General features: G+C 49.7%; 1 protein-coding gene across 1 annotated transcript in view; it reads right to left on the reverse strand.

Annotated features, from left to right (window-relative positions):
- Positions 1–13,387, reverse strand: part of C3 (complement C3) — a 34,130-nt gene that overhangs the window by 6,038 nt on the left and 14,705 nt on the right. Inside the window, exons 20-29 of the mRNA XM_045989735.1 lie at positions 12,126–12,268; positions 11,809–12,021; positions 8,872–8,938; positions 8,689–8,775; positions 7,862–8,065; positions 7,104–7,179; positions 6,668–6,827; positions 5,706–5,804; positions 2,636–2,792; positions 773–936 (exon numbers count right to left, since the gene is read on the reverse strand). Coding sequence (XP_045845691.1) covers positions 773–936; positions 2,636–2,792; positions 5,706–5,804; positions 6,668–6,827; positions 7,104–7,179; positions 7,862–8,065; positions 8,689–8,775; positions 8,872–8,938; positions 11,809–12,021; positions 12,126–12,268 — 1,370 coding nt within the window. The remainder of the gene's footprint in view (positions 1–772; positions 937–2,635; positions 2,793–5,705; positions 5,805–6,667; positions 6,828–7,103; positions 7,180–7,861; positions 8,066–8,688; positions 8,776–8,871; positions 8,939–11,808; positions 12,022–12,125; positions 12,269–13,387) is intronic.

Raw genomic sequence — 13,387 nt, forward strand, 5'->3', positions numbered from 1 at the left:
AAATGTGTTTAAAACCCACTTTTGAAAAAAGAATGAAATTGAAGCCTGGGGTCACTGACCATATGATCTAGAATCCAAAAGGGATACTGAGAGTATGACTGACAGCTTGCCAGAAAGAAAGGGGGTCAAACTGGAGTCTGAGGTTTTTGAAACCATGGCCTAGAACCCACCAGGGAGAGAAAGGCTGGGAGTCGGGTGGAGCTGAGGACCTGGTCTAGAACCCACAGGAAGATGAGCTAACATGGAGTTGGGTGGAGCTGAGGACCTGGTCTAGAACCCACAGGAAGATGAGCTAACATGGAGTCGGGTGGAGCTGAGGACCTGGTCTAGAACCCACAGGAAGATGAGCTAACATGGAGTCGGGTGGAGCTGAGGACCTGGTCTAGAACCCACAGGAAGATAAGCTAACGTGGAGTCGGGTGGAGCTGAGGACCTGGTCTAGAACCCACAGGAAGATGAGCTAACATGGAGTCAGGTGGAGCTGAGGACTTGTCTAGAGCCCACAGGAAGACAAGCTAACATGGAGTCGTGGAGCTGAAAACCTGGTCTAGATACCTGGAGGCTCAGAACACAGCTTGGGGCATTCAGAATGTAGTCTAGATCCCACAGGTGGGTTCACAACTGAAAAAGCCTGATCTCTCAAATCCACTCCAGCCCCTCTGCCTTGTGGGAAAGAAGGACTTCCCCTCAGTCTCAGTGTCTTCTCTTGGAGGCCAGTGGGAGGCCAGAGGAAGTAGGCATGCAGGTGCCTGGGGGACATGGGGTCACTTGCCTGGGTGGAGCCATAGCCACCTCCGTAGTATCTCTGCTCATTGAGCCAGCGCACGACAGGAGGTGCAGAGTCAAAGTCTTTGAGCAGCAGCAGGGCCAAGAGGGCATAGGATGTGGCTTCCACACTATAGAGCTTCTGGTTAGGCTCCTCCCAGCGTTCCCTGTCTGTGGAGAGAACCCCCACCGCCCCATGCTCACTGCTCTGTCCAGCCTGGAGATGGCTCAGAGAAAGCTCAGTAGACGACAACCCCTAGACTTCTTGGTGTTCAAGTATCCTCATATGCAAGGCCCTCAACCTGCTGGCTCTTGCCTCACTCTCTTCTCTCATTAACCTTTACTCTTCCACTTGAATTCTCAACTGTACCCCCACTGAGCTACAGAGATTCCCTAAACTGTCCATGCTCATTATTCCCTCTGAGTCTTTTGATATTCTGTTGCCTCTACTTGGAGAACCTTTTCTCCACTTAACTCCTGTTAATCCCATCCTGCACAAATTGACTTCAATGGTACCCCAAGACTGGGTGACAGACCCCTGTCCTTCCTTCTGTCTCTCAAAACATCCTGCACTCTCTTGTTCCAGCATTATCATGCTCCATAGTAATCTATTAACTCACTTCTTTCCTCAACTGGAGTGTGGGGCCATGATGGCAGGGCTATGCTGTATTCACTATGATGTCCCAAGTGCCTAAGAAAGTATGGGGGATGCCTGGGTGGCTCAGTCAGTTAAGCTGCTGCCTTCGGCTCAGGTCATGATCCCAGGGTCCTGGGATCGAGTCCTACATCGGGCTCCTTGCTCAACAGGGAGCCTGCTTCTCTGACTCTGCCTGCCACAATGCCTGCTTGTTCTCTCTCTCTCTCTCTGATATAAATAAATAAATAAAATCTTAAAAAAAAAAAGAAAGTAGTTATGGCAGAGATTGTTATTCAGAACCATTCCTTCCTCTTCCTGGGCACGCAGTTGGACTACATCTCCCACATATCTTTGCAGGCAGGTATGTCCACATGATGGAGCTCTGGACAATGGAATGGACACTGGCCGTGACAGGGACCCCTTCCTTGCCTGGTCTATGTCCTTTGCACAATCCTCCTGACTCTTTCACCTTCTACTTGGATGGAGTGGATTCCAAGGACCTGGAGTGGCAGAGCCATGAAGAGATAGAGGCTGGAATCTGGGCATCAGTGTACGGAGGAGATCCATCCACGAACAACAAACTTCTATTGTGTTAAACCACTTTGGTATATGTTATATCATGTTTCTCGATGTATGTTCCATCAATCAGGGCAAACCTGGTACAGATCATCACTGAAACCAATGATTAAGTGCTCACTAGGTGCCAGGCACTGTGCTAAATTGCCTATAGCATTATCTTGCCTAATCCCAAAGACCCTTGAGATAATGTTAATGTTAGGATAGCAGGAGTGATGGAGCTCTTCCTGGGTGCTAGACCTTCTACCTGCATTACTTGTTCAATCTTCACAACCACCTATGATGTAAATATCATCTTAAGATGAGGACCAGAGAGGTTCAGTGACTTGTACAAAGTCACACAGTGAGAACATGGCAGAGTGGGATCTGAATTAGGGTCTGTCTGATGTCAGAGCCTATGTCCTTGCTCCTGAGTCATAGCAAGTGCTCAACACACACTTGTTGAATGAAGGAGGCCAGGGACCTTCTCGTGGAGCTTACAATGAGAACTTTGCACACCTCAGAGCCATCCACCCAGCATGGCTTAGCACCATCCACTCCAGCTCCCCTTCAAGCTGCCCATCCCAGCACAGCTTAGAGCCCCGCATGCCAGTTCAAGCTGGCTGCCCCCAGCCCCAGCCATGCATTCCTCTTTTACCTCGTTAGGCTGCCCCTCACCTTTGGCTGTCCTCAGGAATTTTCTGAGGAGGTTTCCCTCCAGCTTGCCTATCTGGGCGAGGGCATAACCAGCAATGGCCACAGAATAGGATCCCTGCAGGTTCTCGTAGTGGGCTTCAAGATACTGTCCTGCCTTATTGATGCCGCCCTGCAGGCTCTATAAGAAAGAGGATTGAGTACTTTGGTAAGGTGGACATTACTGCCACAGAGAGCTGGTAAGGATCACAAAGGCACCACTTCTTGGGTAACAGGATGGTTTCTGTCCTTGGGATACATCTGTCTTGGATCGATCTTCCCTCTCCCACACCCCCCACGGGGTTTTCCAGACATTTTAGTCACGATGAGCTGCCTTGTTGTTGAATACCTAAAAGGTGCCGGGGACAGTTTATATAACCAGTGGTGTCCTGGTAGCTGTTTAAGGTCTCCAGTGTGTGTTTGGGGGTAGGGGGGGAGGGTGGCTGGTTTATAGATCTCCGGTTACTGTAAGGGAAATACTCCCACTATGGTCAGTTTCAAGCTACCACAATGATATGCCTGAACATGGAGTGGAATAGAGATGTCCCAGAGAGGCACTTGTGAGCTAGTGTGAATGATACAGCATCCTGCTGGGAGTGCCTCTTGTCTCATCATCAGCTTCCTAGCTAACACTTACTATATATGCCAGTCTATTTTTTTTTAATTTAAAAAAATTTTTTAATTAACATATAATGTATTATTAGCCCCAGAGGTACAGGTCTGTGAATCGCCGGTTTACACACTTTACAGCACTCACCATAGCACATACCCTCCCCAATGTCCGTAACCCAACCACCCTCTCCCTACCCTCATCCTCCGCCCCCACAACCCTCAGTTTGTTTTGCGAGATTAAGAGTCTCTTATGGTTTGTCTCCCTCCCGATCCCATCTTGTTTCATTTATTCCTTTCCTATCCCCCAACCCCCCCCCCCACGTTGCCTCTTAACTTCCTCATATCAGGGAGGTCATATGATAGTTGTCTTTCTCTGATCAACTTATTTCACTAAGCATAATACCCTCTAGTCCCATCCACGCCGTGGCAAATGTATGCCATTTTTATCATCATTCCTACTGCACAGATGAGAATACCGAGACTCAAGAGAGGAGGGGTAGAGGAAGACTGGATCTGTAATGTTTGCGGATTTTCACGGTGTAAATACAACTGTGGCCAATTTCAAACTACGGATGTGGAGTCAGTGAACACAGAGTTGGGAAGAGGTGGGCAGTAGCACAGCGTTTGATAGTATTTTCACCACATACGTGTGCAAAGAACCTCAAGGTGGACAGATGTACCAAGGATAATGATGAAAGGGAATAATTGGGAAGTGATGAGTTTTTAGTGTTTTTTTTTACCTGTTTTTTAAATGTTTAATGTGTCATCTAATTTACTTAAATGTAAACTTCTATGATTTAATTTTTAAAAAGATTTTATTTATTTGAGAGAGTGAGTGAGAGAGAAAGAGAGAGCACAGGAGCAGAGGGAGAGGGAGTGGGAGAAGCAGCCTCCCGCTGAGCAGGGAGGCCAAAAATTGCTGTATTGTAGTAGAAACGAACTTTTTGCCTGCCCAGCTACCTCTCCTTCATCTACTTCTGACTTTTGTAGGAACTTTTCTTTCATCACATGCCACAATGGAAGCGGCCATATTTGTCAGTAAGACCTACGCCTGGCCTCAGCTGATTGGCCCAGTTGCGATCACATGAGCATGATGGAGTCAATCAGAGCCAGTCCCTGGGGGGTTCCTGGGGGGCTCAGTCCTTAAGCATCTGCCTTCTGGCTCAGGTCATGATTCCAGAGTCCTGGAATCAAGTCCCCCATGGGACTCCCTGCTCAGCAGGGAGCCTGCTTCTCCCTCTCCCTCTGCCTGCTGCTCCCCCTACTTGTGCTCACTCTCTCTCTCTCTTAACTAAATAAATAAACTCTTTAAAAAAAAAAAAGAACCATTCCCCGGGGATCTGATAGCCTTGGTTAGGCTATTCCCCCAAAGAAGGCAGCCAGCCACATTCTGCCAGGCTGGGTGGGTGGCAGAGAAAAAGGAATTATTGAGCCCAGAAGGGCCTGGGTTCCTCTTGGGCACTAAAGATTACCCCCCACCCCACACACACACACCCCGGCTCCATCTCTTTCCTGGGTTCCAACTAAGGGAGAAGCAACTGGCTGACATGAGATCCTGGGCTTCTGGACTTGGTAAGCTAAAGGTCAAACATGCCACTCTTAAACCCCCAGGACAAAGCAAATAGAGCAATTACAGAGACTCTCAGAAGCCCATCTTTCTAAGTCTGTTCTCTTCAAAGCCAAAACCAGAGGAAAAGGAAATAGCCGCAAGACAACATTTTTAATCATTTCCCTTTTAGGGTCATGGTTCCTTTGAAAATTTCCTAAAAGACAGGCACCTGGATAGCTCAGTCAAACACCTGACTCTTGATTTTGGCTCAGGTCAGATCTCAGGGTCCTGAGATGGAGCCTCACAAAGGGGCTCTGTGCTCAGCAGGGAGCCTGCTTGAGGTTCTCTCCCTCTCCCTCTCTCCCCCATGTTCTGTCTCTCAAGTAAATAAATAAATCTTTAAAAAAAAATAGAAAGGAAAAGAAAATTTCCTAAAAAGATCTCTCAGACTAAGAAAATCGTTTTGTGTTCTTAGCTCTCTGTTGTGAGTTTTCTTTAGGGAAGCAGCAAGGATACAAGGAACTGATCAGGCAGGAGTGATGTGGAAAGTAGGCTGAGGGGGCTTTTGTTGACCTTGGTGAAAACTCTCCGAAAATGGTAAAGCAGGGAGAAAGGACCTGCTCTTTGATCTCTTTGTGTCTCAGTTTTCTCTTCTATAAACTGGGGATAAGAAGAGTAGCCTACCTCTTGGGCTCTTGCAAGGATTATAGGACTTAACCATGGGAAGATCTTAGATGAGCGTCCTAGTTAATTACCCCCAAATGTTGGGTATTATTATGGCCGCTGTGGTGGTTGTTATTGCACTGGGGAGGACGGAGAATCACCCAAATGTAACACCTCACCTCCAAGGTGGATGTGCCCTGGGTAGAGGAGGGGAGGATGGCAGACACTTACATTGACCTGTCCTTCGCAAATATCTTCAGCCTCTTTCAGTGCAATGAGGACAAAGGCTGTGAGGGACACCTCCTTCTCCTTAGAATCCCGGAAGCCACCCTAGAATAGGAAGCAGGAAACAAGGATAGGGTCACCAGTGTGTTCCCATTTGGTGACCAATCCCCTTGCCGGGTCGGTAGGTCAAGGCAGAGCTGAGCCTCTCCTCAGGGTCTCCTTAGGAGGCCACTCTCTTCAGTGTTCCTTCATTCAGCCAATTGTTGCTGGTGCCATGAATAAGATGGTGGGAAAGAACCAGACACTAGCCCAACCCTCATGGAGCTTTCCGTATGGTAGGGGAGACAGACATGAACCAACCAGTTCGCCAAAAGATAAATCATCACAGACTGATGAGGGCTGTGCAGGAGAAGAGGGTGTGGGAGTGAGAGTGGACAATGGGAGTGTGACTCAGTTGGGGAGATCAGGAAAGATGTTGCTGGGGGATGATGGAGTTAGCATGCCAGGCAGTGGGAACAGCATGTGCAAAGGCCCTGTGGCAGGAGAGAGCAAGGATCCTAGCAGTACAGATGGAGTATGGAGGGGGGGTAGGAGGACAGCTGTGAGACTGGACACCTGAGTGTTCAGGCTAAGGCAGTGATTCTCTAACTTATGCAGGCATCGGCATCATGCAGGTGGGGTGGGGTAGGGTTTGTAGAAACTGATTCCTAGGCCCTCTCCCTAAACTTCCTGATTCCATGCACTAGGGTCCAGCCTGAGGGCAGGCATTACTAACAAGTTTGCAGGCGATGCTACTGGGGCTGGCAGAGTGAAGGGAGAAGGACTTTGGTTTTGCCCTGGACTCTGAAGGTCTCTGGTCTTTGCACTGGAATAGCGACACCCCAGGCCAAGGGGGAGTGTTTTCTCCTGTCGATCCTGGGACTTCCGGGCGCCCCTTCCCCAGCCTGCCCTGAACTCCTGCCTCTTACAATCATCTCTTGGTGAATCACTGGCCCATCCTCGTTGAAGATCCCGTCGGGCTTCTGCTTCTCCATGATCAGCCATTTGACTGCCCCACAGAGGACCTGGGAATCGATGGCGATGAGGTTGGTGGCCAAAGAGAAGACCTTGACCACGTAGGCCGTCAACCTGAGGGCGGGCACAGAGCGTGAGCCAATCGCCTCCGGGATCCAGAGACTGCCATTTCAGCACACCAGTGAGCAGAGAGGGGCAGGGCCTGGCCGGGCTGGCCCCGCTTCCCCCCTGTAAGGGCAGACCCAGCCTCGCTGCGGGAGGCGCTTGATGACCCGCAGGCCACTGGCCTCTATGGGCCGAAGCTCCAGGGCCGGGCACAGGGCTGTGTGGACGAGGCTCCCCGGGACCACCCCAGGCCGCCCCGCTCTGTGGGGTACAAGGATGACTTGCCAGGTGCTGGACGCCCGGTCCTTGAAGGCCGCGAAGGCCGAGTTGCCTTGTCTGAAGGCCAGCTGCTGGGTGTACCCTGCAGGGAAGCCAGAAGTGTCACCCTAGGAGCAGGGGCTGAGTGGAGGCGATGCCTGGCATGGGTATGCCAGCAAGGGGAGGGACTTAGGGGATAGGGGATCCGAGAGGAAAGAGGGGGCTCAGCCAGGAGCGGGGAAGTCTGGCGGGAAGGGAGAGGAGCTTCTAAAAGGGGAAGGGATTTAGAGGGTGCTGCGATCAGACAGAAAAGGAGGAGGGAGCGCTCAGAGGAGGGGGGTTCTGAGAGGAGAACAGTCTCAAGGGCGTGCAGGGAGCAGGGGCTTCAGTGAGCGAGGGAGCTCCCTAGGGCTCAGGGCGCCCTGGAAGGTCTTTGAGAAGAAGGGGTCCAGATCGGGGAGGGGCTTCGAGGAGGGGCGGGGCCTTGATGGGGGCCAGGGTCTGGGGAGGCTACATCTCTGGGAGGGGGCTGGAGGTGGGCGGGGGAGGTTCTCCAACGCGGGTTCACCCTTCTTCTCCTTTTTTTTTTTTTTAAAGGATTTTTATTTATTTATTTGACAGAGATCACAAGTAGACAGAGAGGCAGGCAGAGAGAGAGGGGGAAGCAGGCTCCCCGCTGAGCAGAGAGCCCCATGCGGGGCTCGATCCCAGGACCCTGAGACCATGACCTGAGCTGAAGGCAGAGGCTTAACCCACTGAGCCACCCAGGCGCCCCGCGGGCTCACCCTTCTTGATAATCTCCAAGGAGTCCTGCCGCTTCTCCAGGCCGAACTTCTCCCACTGCTCTGTCTGGTCCAGGTAGTGCACCGCGATGACGGTGGGCGTCATGCCGATCATGTTTTGCTCCCCGCAGCCCGACGGGGTCACGATGAGGTGCTTCAGACGGTTCCCGTCGATGGCGTCCTCTGCCATCTGAGCCACCGGGGTCCCTGCAGCCGGGCGGGAGGACCGCGCTCAAGCACCATGGGGTGGGGTGAGGAGGGTTAGGGCTGTGGCCAGTGATCCCAGGCTCCAAACAGGCTTGTGCTTCGTAGGAGAACTCTGGTCCCCGAGTCCTCTTGTTACACCAGTGGAAAACGAATTCCAGGAGCAGTCGTGCTTCATGCTGTTCGCCAAGCGCTGTTCTAGAGAACCTCTTTAGTATCTCATTTAATCCTCTCAAGGACCCTTTGATATAGGTACCGTTATTCAGCCCCATCACAGATGAGGAAACCAAGCGTCTCTACCCCAAACCTTACTGCTTGCAAGGGGCCTTTCCAGCGACTTCTTTTCCTTTCTTGCGAAACTCCGCCATCCCAGGTATTTAAGTTCCAAAATTTCCCCGCTCTTGAACTATACTGTTTCTCATTTAAATTTCTTTATCTGCAAAAGCTATTCGCTGAACTAAATACTGCCTGGGGTCTTCTGTAAAACCCATCAAGGAGGTGGCCGGCTGTCCTAGCAGAAGTGGAGAGGGGAGCCATAGTAATAAATAGCCCCAGAATTAGGTGGGACTGCGTTCCCTTCTCCAGGGTCATGCCTGTGGGGTCAGGGCCAGTCCGTGGCGGCTCACCTTGCAGGAGGATCCTGGTCTCTGAATCTGTGTCTGGGACTTGGTCGCTGAGGTCTGCCGCTCGGACCTGCACTTTCTGCTCTCCCCCTGCCGCGGGAAAGGAGAGAAGGATGGCAACGGCCGTCTCCCACCAGGCCCTCCGTCGTCACCCAGGCCTCAAACCCTCTGCTGTGGCTGACTCACCTTTTCCTTTCTCTTCTGGATTCAGTGTGTGAACGGCCACAGTCTGGTTGACTCTGACTCCTTCCGGCTGAACGGTGTTGGGATGGGGGACGGCAGGGGGAGGTCAGGTGAATAAAGGAACAGACAGACACAACTGGTCAGCAAAGACACTATCCTTCTGGGGATTACCGTAGCACGGGCACAGTGGAATCACCTGTCCTAGCTGTGTGACTGGGAGTCAATTCCTTAACTTCTCTGTGCCTTGGCTTCCTCCCTTCGAAAGAGGAAGCAATACAAACATCTACTTCATATGGTCCTCCTGGGAATTAATAACCTTGCTAACAAAGTAACAAACCCCTTTGAAAGCTTCCTCTGCGCTAAGGAGCTTTCTTTACTCTCTGGGGTTAACCTTTTACCTTTGCAACGAACCCCCTGGGTTGAGTACTGTTAGTACAACTCCCATCGCAGAGGTGGGAAACACAGAAAGGTGAAGTCACTGGTCCAATGTCACACAGCTGGTGAAGAGAGCTGAGTTTTGAGCAGGGCAGTCTGGTATTTTTGGGGGGGAGGGGATGGCGGGGGAGGTCGTCAGGCTAAATGACCCAAGAAAGTCTGTGTTTTTAACTCTGTGCCTTGCAAACGTCTCTAGAACTAAAGAATGTGCATACGGTGTGGCGCGCAATACGTGCTCAGTTAAAATAGGGGCTGTCTTAGCGTCAGAGTCCCAACGGACGCTCTCCTGTGTCTACAGAAAGACCTCCACGGTGGACTGTAGCTGTTAATGCCTTTCCCGAACACAGTCTCCTTTAGGCTGATATCAATGCCTAAAGGAGATATATCAATCAATATCAATCAATTTTCCTTTGGAGACCGAGTCTTTTCCAGTGGCAAGCTGGTAAATATCTGACGCCCCGCTACGCGGGAAGAAAAGATCCTTCTTTTAGCTCTGCTAATTTCCATAGCTGCCTTCCAGCTACCAGCACACGAGCGTGCAGAATTGGGAAGTTGTGGGCACACTAGCTCTCGGGCGTTGGACCAGGCACGCCCTGAGCACCCTTCTAGGTTTTCATCCCATCCGCGCCACACTGAACTGGGGCCCCAGGCCAGGGGGATGATAAGAAATGTGCCTCTAGGGGGCGCCTGGCTGGGTCAGTTGGAAGAGCGTGTGATTAGGGGTTGTGAGTTTCAGCCCAACAAAGGGTGTAGAGACTGCTAAAAAAAAAAGAGAGAACTTGAAAAAGTGCTCCTAGATATATATATAATATATATATTTTAAATTTATTTATTTGACAGACAGAGATCACAAGCAGGCAGAGAGGCAGGCAGAGAGAGAGGGGGAAGCAGGCTCCCCGCAGAGCAGAGAGCCAGACGTGGGGCTCGATCCCAGGACCCCGAGATCACAACCTGAGCCAAAGGCAGAGGCTCCAACCCACTGAGCCACCCAGGCGCCCCCCTAGATATATATTTTTATGTATGCTTTAATGGTTAATTATATTCCAGAATATTAAAGTAGTTGAAAAAAAAAAATAAGTTTGGGTGCCCCTGGCTGGCTGGGTGGGTAGGATGCGTGACTCTTGATCAACTCAGGATTGTAAGTTCAAGTCCCATGTTGGGTGTAGAGATCACTTAAAAATAAAATCTTAAAAAAAATATGAGTTTGGATCCATTAAAGTCGGGAAAGAAAAATTATAATAAATGCTGGTTTGGGTATAAACAAGACATTTCACTATAAAATAGCACTGTCAGTTTTGAAGCATTTGCTTTTCAGTGTTTCAATATTTTTTCAACTACTTTAACATTTTGGGGGGGAAATTAACCATTAATCAATTTTAACCATTAAAAAAAGATGCAAATATAGGGGCCATATTTTCCCTTTAGATTCGGGAAAGCTAAATGTGGGTTGACCTGATACTGTTAGATCCTCTCTGTTTAAAACTTTGATCTTTTGTTTATCATGAATTTTTGTGACATGAATTCTGATTCCTTACAACTCTGTATTAAAATATTGTCATCTTATTTATGATCTCACATTTTGCTTGAAAATATTAATAAAAGATAATAGGAGACTTTTATATTTATTAAGGACTTGATCTCCTATTATACTGGTGAATGTTCGTCACTGTAGGAAAGAGTAGAAATGTAACTGTTAACATATATATTAAGGATAAAAAACACGTGTTAAACTAGAAGTTCTTATGTTCTCATATTTTATGTTACTGCTTTCTAAAATTTGTTTTGTGTGGAACATCTGGATGGCTCAGTCAGTTAAACGTTTGCCTTCTGCTCAGGTCATGATGCCAGAGTCCTGGAATCAACCCCTGCTTTGGTTGGGGGGAGGTCTTCTTCTCCCTCTGCCTGCCTCTCTGCCTACTTGTGCCATCAAATAAATATATAAAATCTTTTAAAAATTTTTGTGAAATACATTTTCTCCAATTTTTAAGGTCAAAAGAAAACTCTTATATACTGAAATGTGTTAAAAATATCATATTCAAGGGGCACCTGGGTGGCTCAGTCATTAAGCATCTGCCTTCTGCTCAGGTCATGATCTCAGGGTCCTGGGTTCGAGTCCTGCACCGGACTCCTTGCTCCGGGGGAAACCTGCTTCTCCCTCTCCCATTTCCCCCTGCCTGTGTTCCCTCTCTCTGTGTGTGCCTCTCTCTGTCAAGTAAATAAATCAAATCTTTTTTTAAAAATCATATTTGATATTAAAATACATTTTCACTTAAAAATATACCGCTGGTTTTTATGGCTAAGTTTTTCGGTGCGCCCTAAAAGTCCTCACTCACTCCCCCTAATCCCGGCCCAGCATCCAAACCTATAGGACTCCTAAATTTCCTAAGCTGGACACTGGACACTCTTAGTGTCTCAGAGTCTGGATCTCCAACCTGGATTGACAGCAAGGGGGAGAGAGGAGACTCTCCCGAAGGACAAGGGGCCACAGGGGCCCCAAGGACTCACCACGACCTTCAAGGTCTTCTTGACACCATCGCTGATTAAATGGTTGTAGACGGCAGCCTTGACTTCCACCTCATGCAGACCGAGCTTCAGAGGCACAATGACATAAGGCACGGCGACTGAGGACTTGGGTGGGATTTCTATAGTCTGCAGGTAGCGCTTCTTGGCGGTGGCCAAGCTGCAGAAGGCTGGATTGTAGAGCAGTTCCACCCTGACCTGTAGGGGGTGGGGGGGGGTGGGGGAGAGTATGAGTCAAGGGCATTTGCCACAGACCCCCACCCCCAGCTCTCCATCACACCTCTGCCACCCCGGGGACCCACCTTGAGTTTCATCGTTTCCTGGTAATTGTAGAGCACAGCTCGGACCTCCACCTGCTCGTTACGCACGACAGAGTAGGGGAGCCGCAGGTCAATGAAGAAGTCTTGCATCACCGAGACCTCATAGGGGTCAGCCACGCAGATCCCTGCCCGGGAGAGGAGTGTCAAGGGAAGGAGGCAGACGGCCTCTCAGGGCTCACCCCCGCCTGCTGGAGCTGCGCTGAGTTCAGCCTGTGTTTGTAGAAGGCCACAGACTGGACAGCTTCAACGGTGACCCATTTCCCGGTGGTGGTGGCAGCTGGAAATTGCTGGGATGGGGCGATTTCCATTTTCTTTATTTGCAGGTAGGTGTGCAGGTGGGAAGAACTCAAGTCTGTATCTGTGCTCTCCAAAGTGGAGCCCAAGGTCCAGGTGGTCACTGGGCACTTGGATTGTGGTTTACTGCAGTGGGAACCGGACTCCTACTTTTATGTCGTTTCACTTCACGCAGATTTAAACTGAGCAACTGATGCTCGTTGTGCATATACCACAGCCCCCTGCATTGGACACTTTCAAAGGGTGACTTTTATGGTAAGTGGATAATACCTCAATTTAGGAAATGATGCTTGATTTAGTAATTGGAAAACTTGTTTTTTGAAAGATTTTATTTACTTATTTGAAGTAAATTTACTTATTTACTTATTTGAGAGAGAGAGAGATCACAAGTAGGCAGAGAGAGGCAGGCAGAGGGGAAGGGAGAAGCAGACGCCCCTGCTGAGCAGAGAACCCGATGTGGGGCTCGATCCCAGGACCCTGGGACCATGACCTGAGCCGAAGGCAGAGGCTTTAACCCACTGAGCCACCCCGGCGCCCCTAAAATGGATATTTTTTTCAAGTGTGCTCCATGCCCAGCATGGGGCTTGAACTCATGACCCTGAGAACAAGAGTTGCACTCTCTATGAACTGAGCCAGCCAGGTGCCCCTCGCCTACTCCTTTTCTATGGGACTACCAGAAAATTTAAAATTACATAGCTTGCGCTATATTTCCGATGGATAAGGCTGATATACAGGAAGTGAAAATGATGCCAGAAACAATGGTTATTTGCATTATCACCGTTACTGCATTAAATTCAAGCAAAGGGAATGCCTGGGTGGCTCAGTTGGTTAAGTCACTGCCTTCCTCTCAAGTCGTGATCCCAGAGTCCTGGGATCAAGTCCCATATCGGGCTTCCCCTGCTTTGCCGGGAGCCTGCTTCTGCCTCTCCCTCTGTTTGTGCTCTCTCTCT

Source organism: Meles meles, chromosome 20 (assembly GCF_922984935.1).
Source record: "Meles meles chromosome 20, mMelMel3.1 paternal haplotype, whole genome shotgun sequence".
Lineage (NCBI taxonomy): Eukaryota > Metazoa > Chordata > Mammalia > Carnivora > Mustelidae > Meles > Meles meles.